Below are 19,497 nucleotides of genomic sequence, written 5' to 3'. Positions count from 1 at the left end.
AATCACTCAGGATGCCAACTGCTTTCAGTTTGTCCAACTGAAACTCACCTCATCAGTTTTGGCAGCTTGATCCTGAATAATGACATTAAAAAGCCAAATGATGACCATCTGTGTCAGAAAAAGCCAATGACAAGCTTTTGGGTGTTGATGCAAACTATTTGAACTAAGTGACGTTTCATGTTGCATATTCTTTGTATGGGCCTGAGACTTCATGCAACATTATAAAATAGTTTTGCTATGAATGTCCATTTAGCTGCTATTTTTGTTTCATATTACGGATCTCAAAAACAAGAGGTCGATTGTTTAAGGTGTGGGACAAAGGTTTTAAAGGGGATCTGAGGGGTAGTTTTAAAAAAAATATATGGATTGGTTATATCTGGAATGTGCTGCCTGAGGTGGAGGTATCTATGGTGAGACCAAATGAGATGATGTAACAGTTAAATATCGATTATATTTCTTTAAGAAAAAAACCAGCCAAAATGACGATGGGCAGAAATGGCCAATTTTGAAACAGACAGAAAAGAATAAAGTTATCTAAAGTTGGATAATTTGTTGTTGTATTCAAACTGCTGAGACATATCCAGGCAGAAGATGTGTTTTTCTCAAGTTGGCATTAGGTTCATTGTAAAAGTATTATTTTAACTGTTTTACTTCGTCCTTTACGGCTATCCACTTTACAGTGCATTATCATTTATTCCACAGGGACGCTTGATCTTCCAACTGCCTGCCATTTTAGTCCTCCATCCGACTATCACTCAAATGATATATTTATCCACAGAGGTTTAGTGCAAGCTTGAGGAACCACACTTTGTTCTGTCTGTGCATGTTGTAGCCTTTGGGGCTCTGTTCAGTGTAACAATTTGTGATAACATTTCCTGGTTGTATCAGAATAGTCAAATTAAGGTGTAAGATTGTCCATCTGTAGTGTTAACTCGTTTTCTCTCTCCACAGACACCTGATATTTTGGGTGTTTCCAGCAATCTGTAGATGTATTGCTAATTTTCAACATCAGCTGTATATTTTCTCTTGCTTTCATCAACCCTGTTTAAAGGGCAATATCTCAAATGATAGCAGTTTAATTCCACAGAACTGTACCCATTCTGGAATTGATATAAATGTAAATATTAATAAATATCTTCTCTAGGGAGTCTTAACTAAATTCCAAATGAAAGGTGAGAATGTTGAGGACAGTATGTCTTTTTTCTCTTGCAGCGATTCTGTGCTGACATTGTGTCAGTATTAGCCATGACGATGAGTGGAGAACGGGAATGTCTGAAATATAGGCTTCAAGGATCTCAGGAAGAACTGGCTTCTTGGGGGCACGAATATGTCAGGTGTGTTTAACAAAATATTTATTTTTATGACTTTATTTAAGACTTTGTGGTGTTTGCTTAGTGAATAGTTTCCCAAGGGACATAGATACTAGAACAAGATGATTATTACTGAGAATTAACAGGAAACAAGAATAAATTTAGTAGGCTTTGAGAATATTATTAGTGCAGACTGCAGGCCAAATAACTTATCTGTATATGCTAATATTCTAAAGTTTTGTTAATAAATCCAAGTATGCTTTGATATTGATTTATTCAGAATCTTTACTGCAAACTTGTGCAAGCAGAATGAAGATAGTCACAAAAAGCTGGAGTAACTCAGTGGGACAGGCAGCATCTCTGAAGAGAAGGAATGGATGACGCTTCAGGTTGAGACCCCACTTCAGACCTCCTCCAGCTTTTTGTGTGTATCTTTGTTTTAAACCAGCATCTGCAGTTCCTTCTTACACAACCAGAATGATATGTCCTTGAGCTTTAAATGAGTAAAATTACTTTAAGGGGTGCAAGGTAGGAAGTAAATACACTTGATTTAATTACCTTTAGTTTCAGCACTGTGCCTAATATTTTGATTTATATCTTGTATGTAATTTTTTAATTTATTGCTATTTTGTCAATCTAACTCTTCATGGTGGTTATCATTCACTTTAGACCCATCATATTAATGGGGAATATCAGATTGTCCAGCCCAAAGCAACATTTCCTTCTGAAACCATGAATAAATGAAGTCGGTGCTCACATCTTAATGACCCTATATGACAATTAGCGCTCTGACAACATTGTATCTGAAATGAAATATTGCAAAGAATATTTTCTTCAAGATTGGTACTAATATTTAAAACCCAATGCGATTTATTTGATAATACGAATTTATTGTATTGAAACTATTTTCCTCATCTAGGCATCTGTCAGGTGAAGTTGCGAAAGAATGGCAGGAGATAGACGAGAGCGATAAGGCTCAACACGAGGTATTGCTCACCCTCGTAAAAGCAGTGATTCCATATAATATGGCTCACAATGCTGAACATGAAGCATGTGATCTTCTCATGGAAATTGAGCGTCTTGATATGCTGGAAGAGTATATTGATGAAAATGCATATTCTAAAGTTTGCTTGTATTTAACAAGGTATGTTTCCTTTTTCTGCATTGTGATATGAAATAGCACTCGATAATTAAACTTCTTTTGTAATTTTAGATATGTTCTGATATTTATATATTCTGATATTAATATTTATTCCCTGTTGATCTTGCAAAATGATTATATGATCATACTCTTTGCTTTCTAATGGAGCTACACCACAGTAGTATTGCACCTAACTCAATCAAAACTGGAAAATATATTCCAATTCTATTTTCCATTTCACAAAATGGCTCAAATGAAATGCAGATCAAATTATTCTTGAAAGTGGAAGTTGTTTGCCAGTGTCATTATAGCTTATCTTTTGGTCTAACTCATTTGAGCCAATTTTGTCATTTAGAGACAAAAAGCTGGAGTAACTCAGCAGGTCAGGCAGCATCTCGGGAGAGAAGGAATGGGTGACGTTTCGGGTCGAGACCCTTCTTCAGTCTGAAGAAAGGTCTCGACCCGAAACGTCACCCATTCCTTCTCTCCCGGGATGCTGCCTGACCTGCTGAGTTACTCCAGCATTTTGTGAATAAATCGATTTGTACCAGCATCTGCAGTTATTTTCTTATACTACATGTCATTTAGAGATTTAGCTTCGCGTGCATACCAGTTTTGTCTCCGAGTGGGAATTTGACGAAGCTGAGTGTGAACTTGACGTCTGAAAAAGTGGCCTCTAAACTGAGTTTCAATATATGTTGCATAATGATCTTATATTTTGTAAAAAAAATATCAATCAAACCATTTTGATTCTTCCATTATTTTATATATTGAACACCTCTTAAAGCGCAGCACAGTAGCGCAGTTGGTAGAGCTGCTGCATCACAACACCAAAGACGGGTTCGATCCTGACCGTGGGTGCTGTCTGTGTGGAGTTTGCACATTCTCCGAGTGACCATGTGGGTTTCCTGGGTGCTCTGGTTTCCTCCACAATTGGCCTGTGTGAATTACACAGTCTACAGGGAGTAAAGTGTGAATAGAATCAGTGTGAGTGGGTGATTGATAGTCGGCCTAGACTCTCGGCCAAATGACCTGTTTCAATACTGTATCTCTAATCTAAACTAAAGCTAGTAGTTAGAATTTACTGGAAAGTTGGCCACAAAATGTAGTTGAATATTTAAATTCTCAAAGTATGTTGCATTTTCAAATTTGTGTAAAATTATGATGTTTACTTTTTTTTTGCAGCTGTGTCAGTTATGTTCCTGATCCTGAAAATTCTGAACTGCTTCGATGTGCTCTGAGTATTTTCCGAAAATTCAATCGCTACCCTGAGGCTCTACGTCTTGCACTGATGCTGAATAACATGAAATTAGTTGAAAGTATTTTTGCGTCCTGTAAAGATGTGTATGTAATCCCTTTATATCAGTTGTTAAAATGGATGATGTAAAACCTCTTGGACAGCTGAGCTGTGGTTCTCTGGTTGCCAACAGTACTGTAAACCATTGAATACTGAGAACAATAGTAGCATCCAAACTGCTGCATCTGCTGACATGGGCTTTTGGCACAAACTGATAAGAAGAATCTTTTTATTGGTCATTGCTACAGTGAGTGGAGCTTTACTCAGTAGCACATTAGGAAACAGTAGGAAGAAAAATATTTTCCTTCCAGTTTAAGATAAAAACTCATTGAGATTTTGAGTATTATTACACAATTACAGTCATTCTGCACAGAAACGCCCTTCGGCCTGATCCGTACATGCCAACCAAAATGCCCCATTTAATCAAATTCTATCTGCCCATGTTTGACCCATTTCGTTCTAAACCTTTCCTAGTCATGTACCTTTCCAAATGTCTTGTGTTGTTATTGTATCGGTTTCAACCACTTCCTCTAACAGGTATTTCTCAAGGGGTCTCGACCTGAAACGTCACCCATTCCTTCTCTCCAGAGATGCTGCCTGTCCCGCTGAGTTACTCCAGCATTTTGTGTTCACATTTTGTACATTTGTCGCCCTCTGAAAAAGCTGCCCCTCAGGTTCTTATCTAATCTTTTTCCTCTCACTTTAAACCTATGCCCTTTAATTCCTGATTTCCCCAATGCGAAGAAAAATATTCTGCGCATTTACCCTATCTATTACACTCGTGGTTTTTTAATACTTCTAAGTTCTCACCTACTCAACCTTGAGTACTGCAACATTCTCATAAATCTTTTGTGCATTCTTTCTGGCTTAACATCTTTTCTATGGCAGGGTGACCAACTGAACACACTACTCCAAATGTTGCCTTACCGTGTCTTATATGACTAATATGACATTTCAACTCAATTCCCTGGCTGATGAGGGCCTGCAATCCAAAAAACCCTCTCAAAATCATACATGCAAACATCCAGGCCAGTAAATAAGTCTGTAAATGCCAGTAAACCCAAATTGTTCAACTATTGAAAGCCACTGCCATCATTTAGTTGCCAACTAACCAGCATCTGCAGTTATTTTCTTATAGACTGGATCCTCTGCCTGTTATAACAGGCAGTAATTTTTTTTCTCCAACATAATCTGTATCCATGTGCTTGAAACTTAAATGTTTTAATGGAGGAAACGGATAATATATATCAAAATACTTCCAGGTTTTTGGTAACTCCATAATTGTCAAAAGTGGATTTACAAGTTTTGGTATATGCCCCGTGTTTACAAATTAGACGACAAAGCATCTCTCTTGTCAATCCTCTTTCCATGTTACTTTCATGGTAGAAGTCCACCACCGATTTTCTGGCAACTGGTGGTCCAACTTTTACATGGTGAAACCAAAATGTATAAAAATGGCCTTTATTGAAATCTGACCATGTGCACTTTAACCACATGTGATTTTTTTCTATTACAAATCTCACGTTGTGGAGTACAGAGGCAAATAAATAAATGATGGGTCTTTGTCCCAAACATTATGGAGAGCACTGTATAGCGTTGCCCATAACCAGATTTTAAAAGCAATGAGCAGTCGACGCATTATTGTTTGTGCATCAAGAACAGTTTGCCAGGAAATAATTATCAATACACTGACACAGATTCACTGAAGTAAATGTAATATTACTTGACAGCAGCTATTTTGTGAATTACACTAAACAAAGTGCAAATATTAGAAGTAGATTCTGTTTTTGAATGTGCAGGTGTATTACATGTGAAAACCTGTAATAGCATTTTTGTGTGAGCTGATGAAGAAATGTGCTTTTAGTGCTCTTGAACTAAGAATGAGAACATTTTGTCTTGATTAATGTCCATATTTGATCATCCATAAATGATCAATATCCACATTTTTGGTTAGAAAAGGAAGATCATTAGGGGGCTTGATTCAGGAGGGTTTTTTGATGGACAATATAAAGAGCTCACAAATCTTTGACCTGTGTGCTGAATCTTCTGGAACCAGACTGGATATTCATTGTCTTTTGGATGTAAAGCAAATAGTGGCATTAAGCTGCCAAACACCACTGAATGATCTTTATGTAATATTGTTCCTTTAATTTAACCTGCAGGATTATTCAGAAACAAGTAGCGTTTATGTTGGGTCGGCATGGTGTTTTCTTGGAGCTAAATGAGGATGTGGAAGACTATGAAGACCTGACGGAAATAATGTCCAATGTTCAATTGAACAGTAATTTCTTGGCACTTGCAAGAGAAGTAAGTAGCATTTGAATTTAGCAAAATAAAACTTCAATTTGTGCTATAAACTGAGCCAAGTGTATTCTGGGGTATGCATAACCTGAATAAACGTGAAATATTTATGGTTGGATTATAGGATGTGTTTGATTAACAGAAAAAACACATCCATATAGATTTTATATAGAAACAAGAAACTGCAGGTACTGGTTTACAAAAAAAGACAGTGCCAGAGTCAGTCAGCAGGTCAGGCAACATCTCTGGAGAACATCGATAAGTGTCGTTTTGAGTTGGGACTCTTCTTCAGACCATTCTCCAGAGATGCTGCCTGGCCTGCTGGTTTACTCTAGCATTCTGTCTTTTTTCCCTCCCACAGATTTTATGTTTACTGTTTCATATAACAACTTTTGTATTTTACGCATTCAAACAAATTGATTAAAACGTGTGAAATTTACTGCCCTAGAGTACAGAGATTTACAAGGATGTTGCTAGATTTAAGGTCCTGAGCCTTACCTAACCTGGTAGTGGTTCGGCAAGTTGGGACTTTATTCTTTGAAGTGCAGAAGGCTGAAGGGTGACCTTATAGAAGTGTGCAAAATCATAAGGGGAATTGATGCGGTAAATGTACAGAATCTTTTACCCAGGATAGGGGAATCAAGAACTAGAGGATGTTTTAAGGTGAGTGGTGCAAGATTTAATAGGAATCTGAGAGGCATTTTGTTCATTTGGAGAGTGGTGTGTGTATATGGAATGAGCTGTCGGAGCAGGAAATTGAAAGCAGGTACAATAGCAGCATTTAAGAGGCAGGTACCTGGACAGGAAAGGTTTGGAGGTATAAGAGCCAAAATCCAGGTAAATGGGACTAGCTTAGGTGAATATCTTGATAGGCGAGCACGTTTGGCCGATGGGCCTGTTTTCATGCTGCATGGTTTAATCACTCTAGAGGTTATCTGGATAAGGTGGGACAACATTTGGTATTGGTTTATCATTGTCAAGTTCAGTGAAAAACTTTGCATATTATCCAGGCAAATCATACCCTACATGAGTACATCAGGTATTGCAAAAGTGAAAGCAAACAGAGAACACAATATAGTGTTAAAGCTATAGAAGTAAAAGAAAGTTTCAGGCCCACAGCAAGGTAGATTAGAAGATCTGGAATTCATCCCTAGAGGTCCATTCAGGACCATAATAATAGCAGGAAAGAAGCTGTTCGTGAATCTGGTGAAATGTGCTTTCAAGCTTTTATATCTTCAAACCGATGGGAGAGGGAAGAAGAGAGAGAATGGCCAGGATGTGAATGGTCTTTGAGTGGTCTTTGACAACATGAAGTACATGTCAATTGTGATGAACCAGGCTGCGTTCACAACTGCAATTTCTTGTGGCCTTGGGCTGAGCTGTTGCCATGTCAAGCTGTGATGCAATTGGATAGGATGCCTTCTACAGTGCATCTATTGGTAGAAGTTATCGGAGATTAACGCTGGATAGAGTACACAGAAGATTTCAGGACGCAGCCATGACTCGAGGACCTAAGTTGGGAGATCTCATGCAGGCTAAGACTTTGTTTCTTGGAGAGCAGAAGGCTAAGGGTGATCTTGGAGAGGGGTATAAAATCATATGGTATTAATTGGGTGAATGCACAGTCTTTTTTCCCCAATTTTGGGGAATCAAGAACTAGAGAGCATAGGTTTAAGGTGAAGGAAAAGATTTACTCCAAACATGAGCGGCAATTTTTTCACGTAGGGGATGGTGGGATGTGGAAGGAGCTGCCTGGGGAAGTAGTTGAAGCAGGTATAATAGTAACATTTACAGATATTTGAACAGTTACATGGATAGAAAAAGTTTGGAGGGATATGGCCAAATGCAAACAGGACAAGTTTACATGGCTGCACAATTGTGAGTGTGTAAGGAGTATACTAAGGGGTGAGAATGCAGCCATATAGGGCATCAGGGTTGAGGTTTATCATATGTGATGATTTGTCATCTATTCTTGCAGTTTGCAATCTATGAGTCAGGAAATCAAGCATCCAGTTGTAAAGGGAAGTGTGTCCTAGGTCCAGGGGTTTGGTGATGAGTTTGGTTAGAATTATGGAGTTGAATTCAAGGAAAAAGCTTGTCAGAAAATTGCTGACATCTATTGATTCTGTACATCAAGAAAAGTTTGTGTAGTGTCTTGGTAATTATTGGTCTTCTAATAGAATTGCCCTGAAGAGATAAGCTTGTACGTATTACAGTATCACACAATGTCATTGAAGTAAATCAGATATTAGTTGCCACCAGGTATTGTGCAAAAGAAAATGTAAGTATTGGAAGTATTTTCTCGCCTTCTCAGTCCAAGAATGACTGAATCTTGTGTGCTATACCCGAGGCAGCCAACCTAGGTATGTTTTGAGAATTGTTTTAGTTACTATTCTAGGTAAGCCTTGTTAGTCCCTCAATTCCTTTATCTAACATGTTGGGAGATGAGCAGAAGCAGGATACTTAGAGGCATTTATTCACAAAGTGCTGGAGTAACTCAGCAGGTCGGGCAGCATCTCAGGAGAGAAGGAATGGGTGACGTTTTGGGTTGAGACCGTTCTTCAGACTGATCTACTTAGAGACTGATACTTAGAGGCATATAAGAAAATAACTGCAGATGCTGGTACAAATCGATTTATTCACAAAATGCTGGAGTAACTCAGCAGGTCAGGCAGCATCCCGAGATGCTGCCTGACCTGCTGAGTTACTCCAGCATTTTGTGAATAAATCGATACTTAGAGGCATGATCTACTTGCAAAAAGCAGGTTATTTCAGAATTAATAGGAATTTTGCTCAGAATCTGGTTAGGGAAGGACATGGATTTGTGGGTTAAAGTCCCCGGGGGTTGATAGTGTCCGCTGATATGGTTTATACCACAGAAGGGAAAAGTTTAGTATTACCCCAGACTTCTGATGCCAAGTACATTTGACTTTGATATAAAACATTAGTTTGAATTCACATTATAATCTTTTCTGTTTTCTGGAACCCAACAGAATGCAGACATGTGAATTTTCCGCGTTCCCGCAGATTTCCGCGTTTTAAAAATCAATTTTCCGCGCTTTTTGCATGGTTTCCACGTTTTTCACTTTGCCAAATAAACGGAGAAATGGGATCGAAAAAAATAAAAGAAAAATAAACGTTGTTTAGACTTGTAATGAACATTAGGGTTCCGCTAGAGGTCGCTAGGAATTCCGCAAGAAATCCCCCCCCGCTAGAAGACTAGAAAGCTAGAAGGCTCCCCGAAAATGTTGCACCTAGGCTGGACAAGGTAGCCAATCTCGACCTCATCGGGACTTCCATGGCCAATTTGTCAATTCTGCCGCTAGAGGTCGCTCGAGGTTCCGTGAGCACCCTGGAAGTCTCCCCGAAAATGTGGCACCCAGGCTGGGCAAGGCAGCCAATCTCGACCTCATCAGGACTTCCACGGCCGATCGGTGGGTTGAATTTGCAACCTGTGGCCGGGACTCTGGAACTCCAGCCTAGCTGGAGCCAGCACATCTATCCCCATAGCCGACTTCCTTGGCCTGCTGGATAAACCAGCAAAGCTCTGGAACCAAGAGTGCCAGAAAATCAGTGGTGGAACTGTAATGAGTAAATATTAAATTTAAGTGCAAGATTGTATAACTAAATTAATTAAGACAGGGTTTAAATATTAAAAAACAGCAGAAAAGCCAATTACCACCTTTTTGGGTTGATTATCAATTAATGTGTGAATTTAATTCAAAATGTTATTAGTGTACATGACATATTCACATTATTTTGTAATGTCTGTTTTTACTTTGAAATGCACTAAAAGAGGCTTGAAACTGGTAATTTTGTGTGTACATTTTCGAACCCTTTCCGATTTTTTGACCCCCGTTGTACGCCTCGCGCAAGCGGTCGCCTCTTTTCCTCTTTTTTTACCTCACTCACATGCCTGAGAATTCAACCATCAAATGTTCTCTATTGGATTCCCCTATTTGCAGGTTTCATGAAAATCATGTTGAACTTTGCCTCAGAGATGAGGAAGAGCAGGTTCAAATGTAAAAAGAATAATGCCATGCCTACTAAATAAGCATCTTCGCAAAAACTGAAATCTGCAAAAAAAAATGGTGATTTAAGACAAATATGTTCTCTCCCCAGCTGGACATTATGGAGCCTAAAGTTCCAGAGGATATTTACAAGACACATTTAGAAAACAACCGTAAGTTTCTAAACATTAAAACTTAGGAATTATATGGTTACACTTTTTTTCCCCATTAGAGTTTGTTAGCACATTTACAGTGCCTTCCATAATGTTTGGGACAAAGAGCCATCATTTATTTATTTGCCTCTGTTCTCCACAATTTGAGATTTGTAATCACATGTGGTTAAAGTGCACATTGTCAGATTTTAATAAAGGCCATTTTTATACATTTTGGATTCACCATGTAGAAATTACAACAGTGTTTATACATTGTCCGTCCGTGTGTCCCCCTGGCCACCTGGTGACCTGGTGTTATGGTTAGTATTTTGTTGCATATCCTTTGCATGCAATGACTGCTTGAAGTCTGCTATTCATGGACATCACCAGTTGCTGGGTGTTTTCTCTGGTGATGCTCTGCCAGGCCTGTATTGCAGCCATCTTTAGCTTATGCTTGTTTTGAGGGCTAGTACCCTTCAGTTTTCTCTTCAACATATAAAAGGCATGCTCAACTGGGTTCAGATTGGGTGAATGACTTGGCCACTCAAGTATTCACCATTATTTAGCTTTGAAAAACTCCTTTGTGGCTTTAGCAGTATGTTTGGGATTATTGTCTTAGTGTAGAATGAACCGCCGGCCAATGAGTTTTGAGGCATTTGTTTGAACTTGAGCAGATAGGATGTGTCTATACATTTCAGAATTCATTATGCTGCTACCAGTTGTATCATCAATGAAGATAAGTGAGCCAGTACCTACAGCAGCCATACATGCCCAGGCTATAACACCGTGTTTCACAGATGAGGTTGGTATGCTTTGGATCTTGGGTAGTTCCTTCTCTCCTCCATACTTTGCTCTTGCCATCACTCTGATACAAGTTAATCTTCGTCTCATCTGTCCACAAGACCTTTTTCTAGAACTGTGGTTGCTCTTTTAAGTATTTCTTGGCAAACTAACCTGGCCATCCTATTTTTGTAGCTAACCAATGATTTGCATCTTGCAGTGTAGCCTCTGTATTTCTGTTCATGAAGTCTTCTGCGGACAGTGGTCATTGACAAAGCCACACCTGACTCCTGAATAGTGTTTCTGATCTGTCGGACAGGTGTTTGGGGATTTTTCTTTATTATGGAAAGAATTCTTCTGTCATCAGCTGTGGAGGTCTTCCTTGGCACGCCAATCCCTTTGCGATTAGTCAGCTCACCAGTGCTCTCTTCTTAATGATGTTCCAAACAGTTGATTTTGGTAAGTCTAAGATTTGGCTGACTTCCTCCATCACAGGAGACAGACTAGTGACTGACATCTGCTACAAACCTACTGACTCCCATAGCTATCTTGACTGCACTTCTTCCCGCCCTGTTTCCTGTAAAAACTCTATCCCCTACTCCCAATTCCTCCGTCTACGCCGCATCTGCGCCCAGGATGAGGTGTTTCATACTAGGGCGTCAGAGATGTCCTCATTCTTTAGGAAATGGGGGTTCCCCTCTTTCATTATAGATGAGGCTCTCACTAGGGTCTCCTCTAAATCCCGCAGCTCCACTCTTGCTCCCCCTCTCCCCATTCGTAACAAGGATAGAGTCCCCCTTGTCCTCACCTTCCACCCCATCAGCCGTCGTATACAACAAATTATCCTTCAACATTTCCGTCACCTCCAACGGGATCCCAGTACTGGCCCCATTTTCCCATCTCCACCCCTTTCTGCTTTCCGCAGAGACCGTTCCCTCCGTAACTCCCTGGTCCACTCGTCCCTTCCCACCCAAACCACCCCCTCCCCAGGTACTTTCCCCTGCAACCGCAGGAGATGCAACACCTGTCCCTTTACCTCCCCCCTCAACTCCATCCAAGGACCCAAACAGTCTTTCCAGATGAGGCAGAGGTTCACCTGCACCTCCTCCAACCACATCTATTGTATCTGCTGTTCCAGATGTCAACTTCTCTACATCGGCGAGACCAAATGCAGGCTCGGTGATCGTTTCGCTCAAGACCTTCGCTCAGTCCGCCTTAACCATCCTGATCTCCTGGTGGCTCAGCACTTCAACTTCCCCCTCCCACTCCCAGTCTGACCTTTCTGTCATGGGCCGCCTCCATTGTCATAGTGAGGCCCAGCGCAAATTGGAGGAACAGCATCTCGTATTTCGCTTGGCAGTTTACACCCCAGCAGTATGAATATTGACTTCTCCAACTTCAGATAGTTCCTCTGTCCTTCTCTTTCCCCTCCTCCTTCCCAGTTCTCCCACTGTCTTCCTGTCTCCAACTACAACCTATCTTTGTCCCACCTTCTCCCCTGGCATCAGCCTGGCATCACCCATTCCTTCTCTCCTGAGATGCTGCCTGACCTGCTGAGTTACTCCAGCATTTTGTGTCTACCTAAGATTTGGCTGATGTCTCTAACAGTTTTATACTTGTTTCTCTGTGTCATAATGGCTTCTTTGACTTTCATTGGCACAACTTTGGTCCTCATCTTGATAAACAGCAATAAAAGTTTCCAAAGATGATGGAAAGACTGGAGGAAAGACTAGGTGCTGAGAGCTCTCTTATACCTGCATTAAGGAGGCAATTAAACACACCTGAGCAATTGCAAACACCTGTGAAGCTGTGTGTCCCAAACATTATGGTGCCCTGAAATGGGGGGACTATGTATAAACACTACTGTAATTTCTACATGGTGAAACCAAAATATATAAAAATACCCTTTAATAAAATCTGACAATGTGCACTTTAACCACATGTGATTTTTTTCTATTACAAATTTCAAATTGTGGAGCACAGAGGCAAATAAATAAATGATGGGTCTCTGTCCCAAACATTATGGAGGGCCCTGTATAATGCAGTCACACTTTGTTCAGATGGTATGTTGTATTTGTAAGAGTGAAACTGAAGAAGTTCATTTATGTATAATCCCAGAGTTTCTTGTTTTCTGCCTTTTTTAATTATGCTATTCTCTGGTGTCACAATTTACGTTAATATGCAAAATGCAATAATAAGCGAGAATATTGCTTTAGAAATGGCAACCAGTGGTTATAACTCCCATCAAGTAAGATGGAACAGTAATTGCAGGCCAATTAATCTTGAAAATTGGTGGGAGGAAATATGCTAAAATCCTTGGTAATTGATATCCAAAGAGTCCGGATACAGAATATATGGAAAAGAGTATACATGATTGCTCGAAATATATCTATGTTACGGGTCAGTTAGTATATTGAAAGCAGACTACAAAATGAAAAATTGAGTTAATTAAAGCATATTGAACTAGTAGAAAGTGTGAATTGGTGTTCTGCAGCCTTCTGCTCTTGAACCACTGTTCAACATATACATTGGAGGATTTGTGTCCAAATACAATACATTTTGTGGATGACTGCACCTCTAAAGAGGAAGTTAAAACTGGTTTGCTAAGTACAAAGATGAATGCAGACCTCCCAACCCTTCCGAATTTGGCGGAAATTTTCTGCTTTCTTATTTCATTTCCGCCATTCTGATTTTAGCCTCATATTTTTCCGCAAAACACATGCCCCACCCTGCCCCTCGCCCCACCCTGCCCCTCACCCCGCCTCACTGCTGGCCTCGCCAGAGTGGAGTGGGGGGGTGGAGGAAGGGAGGGGGAGTGGGGATGGGGAGGGGAGTGGGTGGAGAGAAGGGGGGAGGGGTGGGGATAGAGTAAGTGGGGGGAGTGGGGGTAGAGTAAGAGGGGGGTGGGGGGGACCTGGATCGTTGTTATTTGCTGTTGAAGACCATTGGAGCAAGTATGTCTTCAATGAAATTAGGTATGTGCAGTTTTAAATGAAACTCTTCGTAACTTTCTTCATACATTTTATGACCATTGTTCTTTTATTCAATACCAAGAGAATTGGGATGTGTAAGGAAAAAGCAAAATAGAAAAAACAAAACAAAACAGTTTTTTCTTTGTGTTGTAAAAAGTATTTCTGTTCAATAACCTTTCTATAAAAAGCAGAATATACTCATGATAGGCCTGACGTACATGTAGTCCAAGAACTACGGACTGTTGGAAATAATAGTCGTTTTTCACACATGAATGTAGCGCCGTGCGTACGTGCATTTGGCGTGCATACTTTTTTTGCTTAAAAGTTGCATATGCGCCATATTATGAATTTTGATGTAAAATTCTGAATTTTGGACATCAAAATTATGAATTTATAAAATCAAATGTTGGGAGGTCTGTGAATGTTCAAGAATGTGATACGGTGATTCATTTTGATTGATGTGGAAAAGGCCAGTTATTCCTTAGAAACTGGGGTGTTAAAAGGTGTACAGGAGCCGAGATCTGTGAAGATGACTATAAATCGCCAACAACCAACCATACAGCATATAAATCATTATCTGACGTAGACACAAAATGCTGGAGTAATCAGCGGGACAGACAGTATCTCTGGTTAGGAAGGGTGACATTTTGACTGAAATGTCACCCATTCCTTCACTCCAGAGATGCTGCCTGTCCTGAGTTATTCCAGCATTTTGTGTCTACCTTCGATTTAAATCAGCATCTGCAGTTCTTTCCTAACCATTATCTGATGGCAGTTTCAGACTATGCTCTGTAGTCTATCTTAATATCAAGTACAGCTTAAGGCACCAGATGCAGGAAAGGCAGTTATAAAAGCCTAGTATCGTGATGAACACCTGTACAACAGAACTAGGCATGTATCTAGCCGATAATTTCTGTACCACTATGATACATGTCAACTTAACAATGTAGAAAATTGAACAGGTATTCTCTGACAAGAGAGAGCATGACAAGTGAATTTGGTCAATCACCACCTTGTTACTCTACTCTTATTAGCTGTTTTCCTGTGCTATGCTCTACTGTTCGATGTTGTATATTCTATACGACCTCTTGCAGTATTTGAATGTGGACACGAGTTGTATTGTAGAGGTGAGGTGATAGTATCTGGTCTTGACATGGGTGCAACCTTTCACAGATTTTAATATAACCAGATTTTATTATTAATTTTCTCATCTATTTTTAATTCAAGGGGGGACTTTGCATGCTGACCCAGCATTTAATTCCCCTTGAGAAGCTGGTAGTAAGCTGCCTTCTTGAACCACTGTAGTTTTGAGGTATAGGTAGGTGTGCGCACAATGGTGTTAGGCAGAGTTCCAGGATTTTGACCCAGCAACGGTAAAATAAGTGATGTTTCCAAGTGCGGCTAGGAGGGTAACCCAGGAGGTTGTGTTCCCATGCTTTTGGTGCCCTTTGGCCTTCAAGCTGGTAGAGGTTGGGGGTTTGAAAAGTGCTGTTGATGGAAACCTGGTAAGTTGTTGCAGTGCATCCTGTAGATGATACAACCTGGTGCTGCTACTATACATTGGTGGAGTGACTGAACAGTTGTGTGTGAGGTGATTATCAAATGGGCTGCTATGCCTTGCATGGTGTCGAGCTTCTTGAGTGTTGTTGAACTGCATTCATCCAGACAAGTGGAGAGTTTTCCATCAACCACTTACTTGAACCTTGGTGGATAGGTTTTGGGGTGTTAGGAGGTGAGTTCCTACCACAGGATTCCTTGCGCCTCAACTGTTCTTGTAGTCACAATGCGCATCTGGCTATTCCAGTTCACTTTCTGGTCAATGGTAACCCCAGGATGTTGATGATGGGGAATTCGATGTTGGCAATGCAACAGAGTGTTACAGGATGATAGCTGGGTAGGATACTCTTGCCTAGTACTTGAGAGGTGTGAATGTTACTTGCCATCTATCATCCCAGGCCTGGATATTGTCCATGCATATTGCATTTGATATGGGCTGCTTCAATATTGGAGGGGGAGGGGAGCAAACATTGGGAAACATTGCCCATTGCTAAACCTCCAGCAAATATCTTTACTTCCAACATGACAATTGAAGGAAATACATTGGTGAAGCAGCTGAATATGGTTGGGCCGAAGACACTCCTAAAAGGATGGCCTGTGATTGAGGCGCTTAAGAGGTAACCACTACAACCACCTTCCTGTGTGCTAAGTTTGATTCCAACCAGCAGAGGGTTTTCTCCTGACTCCCATTGAATTTGGTGTATCCAGGCCTCCTTGATGCCATACTTGATCAAATGCCACCTTAATTATTTACTCTCGCTTCACTGTATGTAAATCAGTTATTTACATACAGGTTATAGCGTCAAGGATGGAGTGACTTTGGCAGAACCGAAAGTCTGTGAGCAGATTGTTGCAAACAAGTGACCTGCGTGGGTTTTCTCCGAGATCTTCGGTTTCCTCCCACACTCCAAAGACGTACAGGTATGTAGGTTAATTGGCTGGGTAAATGTAAAAATTGTCCCTAGTGGGTGTAGGATAGTGTTAATGTGCGGGGATCACTGGGCGGCACGGACTTGGTGGGCCGAAAAGGCCTGTTTCCGGCTGTATATATATGATATGATATAAGTGCCGGTTGATAGCACCAATGATCCCTTCCATAGATTTGATGATAATCAAGAGTAGAGTAATTGGCCATGTTCAATTTGCTGCTCTACTTGTGGATAGGGCAAACTTTCCACATTTTTTCACATAATCGAGTAGATGCCAGTATTATAACTGAACTGGATAAGCTCTTCCAAGGGTCTGGCAAGTTCTGGAGCACAGATCTTCAGTACTATTACCAGGATGTTGTCGAGACCCTTTGCCTTTGATGTATTACGTGCTTCTAGCTGGTTCTTGAGATCTCCTCGAGTTAATCTTAAGATCCCTGAAGATCTCGCATGCTGCAGACTGCTGGAAAAGGCTAACATCTAAACATCAGTGGGAATCTGGAGTGGAGGAAATCTTTCCTTTCTACCTAGGCAAGGCAAAGGATTGTGTTTGTGGAGGTGAATAATTTTATTTATTTGTTGGAACCTGTGGACGAGGCAATTCTAACACCAACAAGCTGTAGAAGGAAGTTTCAAGTCACAAACTTGAACATTGGTAAAGGCAATTCTACAATATTATTGCATGGAATGTTCTAGGATTAAGACCCAGCAATATTGACAGAATGATAATCATTTTTCCCAGTCATAGTCATGTGCAATTTGGAAAAGAGCCTGCAGGTGATGGTGTTTGTGCATGTTGCTCTTGAACTTCCTGGTAGACTCAGTCACAGTCGTGCAACACTGAAACAGGCCCTGCTGCTCACCAAATCAACGCAGACCTTTTTACCACACTTCATAAGTTCATAAGTAAGAGGAGCAGAAATCAGGCCATTCATCCCATTACACCACTCAGCCATTCAATCATGGCTGATCTATCTTTCCCTCCTAACTGCATTCTCCTGCCTTCTCCACAAAACCCCTGACACCTGTACTAATCAAGAATCTATCTCTCTGCCTTAAAAATATCCATTGACGGCCTCAAGTCTTCTGTGGCAACGAATTCCACAGATTCACCACCCTCTGACTAAATAAATTCCTTCTCGTGTTCTTAAAGGAGCATCCTTTATTCTGAGGCTATGACCTCTGATCCTCGACTCTCCTACGAGTGGAACATCCTTGTCTCACATCCACTTTTGTCTCACACTTCAAATCAACAGGCTGCAAATGGCAAAAGTTTCCCAATTGTATTCAGAAGAAGTTTGTCTGGATTCCTAGACTTGAGATTTTAAAAATCTCCCATTTGCCAAAGAAGTTGGATTCTGCAAAAATGACGAGTTAAAAATGCTCACCAAAACTTAGTTTAGTTTATTATTGTCAGATGTACCAATATACAGCGAAAAGTTGTTTTTTGGTGCATGCTATCCAGTCAAGTCAAGTCAATTTTATTTGTATAGCACATTTAAAAACAACCCACGTTGACCAAAGTGCTGTACATCAGTTCAGGTACTAAGAACGAACATACAATGGCACACAAACATAACAGCACATACATAAACAGTTCACAGAGGGCCTCAAATGCTAGGGAGTAGAAATAGGTTTTGAGCCTGGACTTAAAGGAGTTGATGGAGGGGGCAGTTCTGATGGGGAGAGGGATGCTGTTCCACAGTCTAGGAGCTGCAACCGCAAAAGCGCGGTCACCCCTGAGCTTTAGCCTAGACCACGGGATAGTCAGTAGCCCAAGTCTGCTGACCTGAGGGACCTGAAGATAGAGTGGTTGGTTAGGAGATTTTTGATATGGGGGGGGGGGGGGGGGCAAGCCCGATTAGGGCTTTGTATGTGAATAGGAGGAGCTTGAAGTTCATTTTGTACTGTACTGGGAGCCAGTGGAGAGAGGCCAGAATCGGGGTGATGTGGTCCCTTTTACGGGTACCTGTCAGGAGTCTCGCTGCGGCATTTTGGACTAATTGCAGGCGGGACAGGGATGATTGGCTGATCCCAGTGTATAGGGAGTTACAGTAGTCTAGGCGGGAGGAAATGAATGTGTGGATGATTTTTTCAATGTTGTCAAATTGGAGGAATGGTTTGATTTTAGCTATGGTACGAAGCTGGAAGAAGCTGGCTTTTACCACAGCATTGACTTGCTTGTCAAACTTTAGATTTTAGATTTAGAGATACAGTGCAGAAACAGGCCCTTCGGCCCACCGGGTCCGCACCGCCCAGCGATCACCGCACATTAACACTATCCTACACCCTAGGGACAATTTGTACATTTGCCCAGCCAATTAACCTACAAACCTGCACATCTTTGGAGTGTGGGAGGAAACCGAAGATCTCGGAGAAAACCCACGCAGGTCACGGGGAGAACGTACAAACTCCATACAGACGGCGCCCATAGTCAGGATCGAACCTGAGTCTCCGGCGCTGCATTCGCTGTAAGGCAGCAACTCTACCGCTGCGCCACCATAGTCAAATATCACGCCAAGGTTATTGACATGCGGTTTGACTATGGAGGATAGGCTTCCAAGGCTGCCTGTTATCGTTTTGATGGAGTCGGGGGGGGGGGGGGGGGGGGCGAATAGGATGACCTCAGACTTGCTCTAGTTTAGTTGAAGGAAATTCTGTGCCATCCACCATTTTTTGTCCTCAAGGCAGTGCATGAGACTGATTAAATTTGACCGGTTGTTGGGTTTCAGGGGGAGATAAAGCTGTGTGTCATCCGCATAGCAGTGGAAAGATTTGGCCGAGGGGCAGCATGTACAGAGAGAAGAGAAACGGGCCTAGGATGGAGCCTTGTGGAACCCCGCAGGAGAGGCTAGCTGGGGAAGAGGAATAATTGCCTATGTTGATGGAGAAACTCCTATTTTTGAGGTAGGAAATGAACCAGCTCAGGGCAGTGCCATCAAAGCCAACCCCGTACCGGAGACGGTCAATTAGGATGGTGTGGTCCACTGTATCGAACACTGCGCTGAGGTCAAGAAGGAGCAAGATTGCACAGTCGCCGGTGTCGAT

At 41.2% G+C, this 19,497-nt stretch overlaps 1 protein-coding gene across 1 annotated transcript in view; it reads left to right on the top strand.

The window, feature by feature from the left end:
• psmd2 (proteasome 26S subunit ubiquitin receptor, non-ATPase 2) overlaps window positions 1-19,497 on the top strand; it is a 70,159-nt gene that overhangs the window by 13,426 nt on the left and 37,236 nt on the right. The window contains exons 4-8 of the mRNA XM_078410188.1: window positions 1,213-1,334; window positions 2,230-2,454; window positions 3,637-3,795; window positions 5,911-6,055; window positions 10,172-10,232. Coding sequence (XP_078266314.1) covers window positions 1,213-1,334; window positions 2,230-2,454; window positions 3,637-3,795; window positions 5,911-6,055; window positions 10,172-10,232 — 712 coding nt within the window. The remainder of the gene's footprint in view (window positions 1-1,212; window positions 1,335-2,229; window positions 2,455-3,636; window positions 3,796-5,910; window positions 6,056-10,171; window positions 10,233-19,497) is intronic.

The sequence above is a fragment of the Rhinoraja longicauda genome, chromosome 13, assembly GCF_053455715.1.
Source record: "Rhinoraja longicauda isolate Sanriku21f chromosome 13, sRhiLon1.1, whole genome shotgun sequence".
Taxonomy (NCBI): domain Eukaryota; kingdom Metazoa; phylum Chordata; class Chondrichthyes; order Rajiformes; family Arhynchobatidae; genus Rhinoraja; species Rhinoraja longicauda.
Note: the sequence above shows the minus strand (reverse complement) of the source record. Positions and strands in the feature narration are given on the sequence as shown.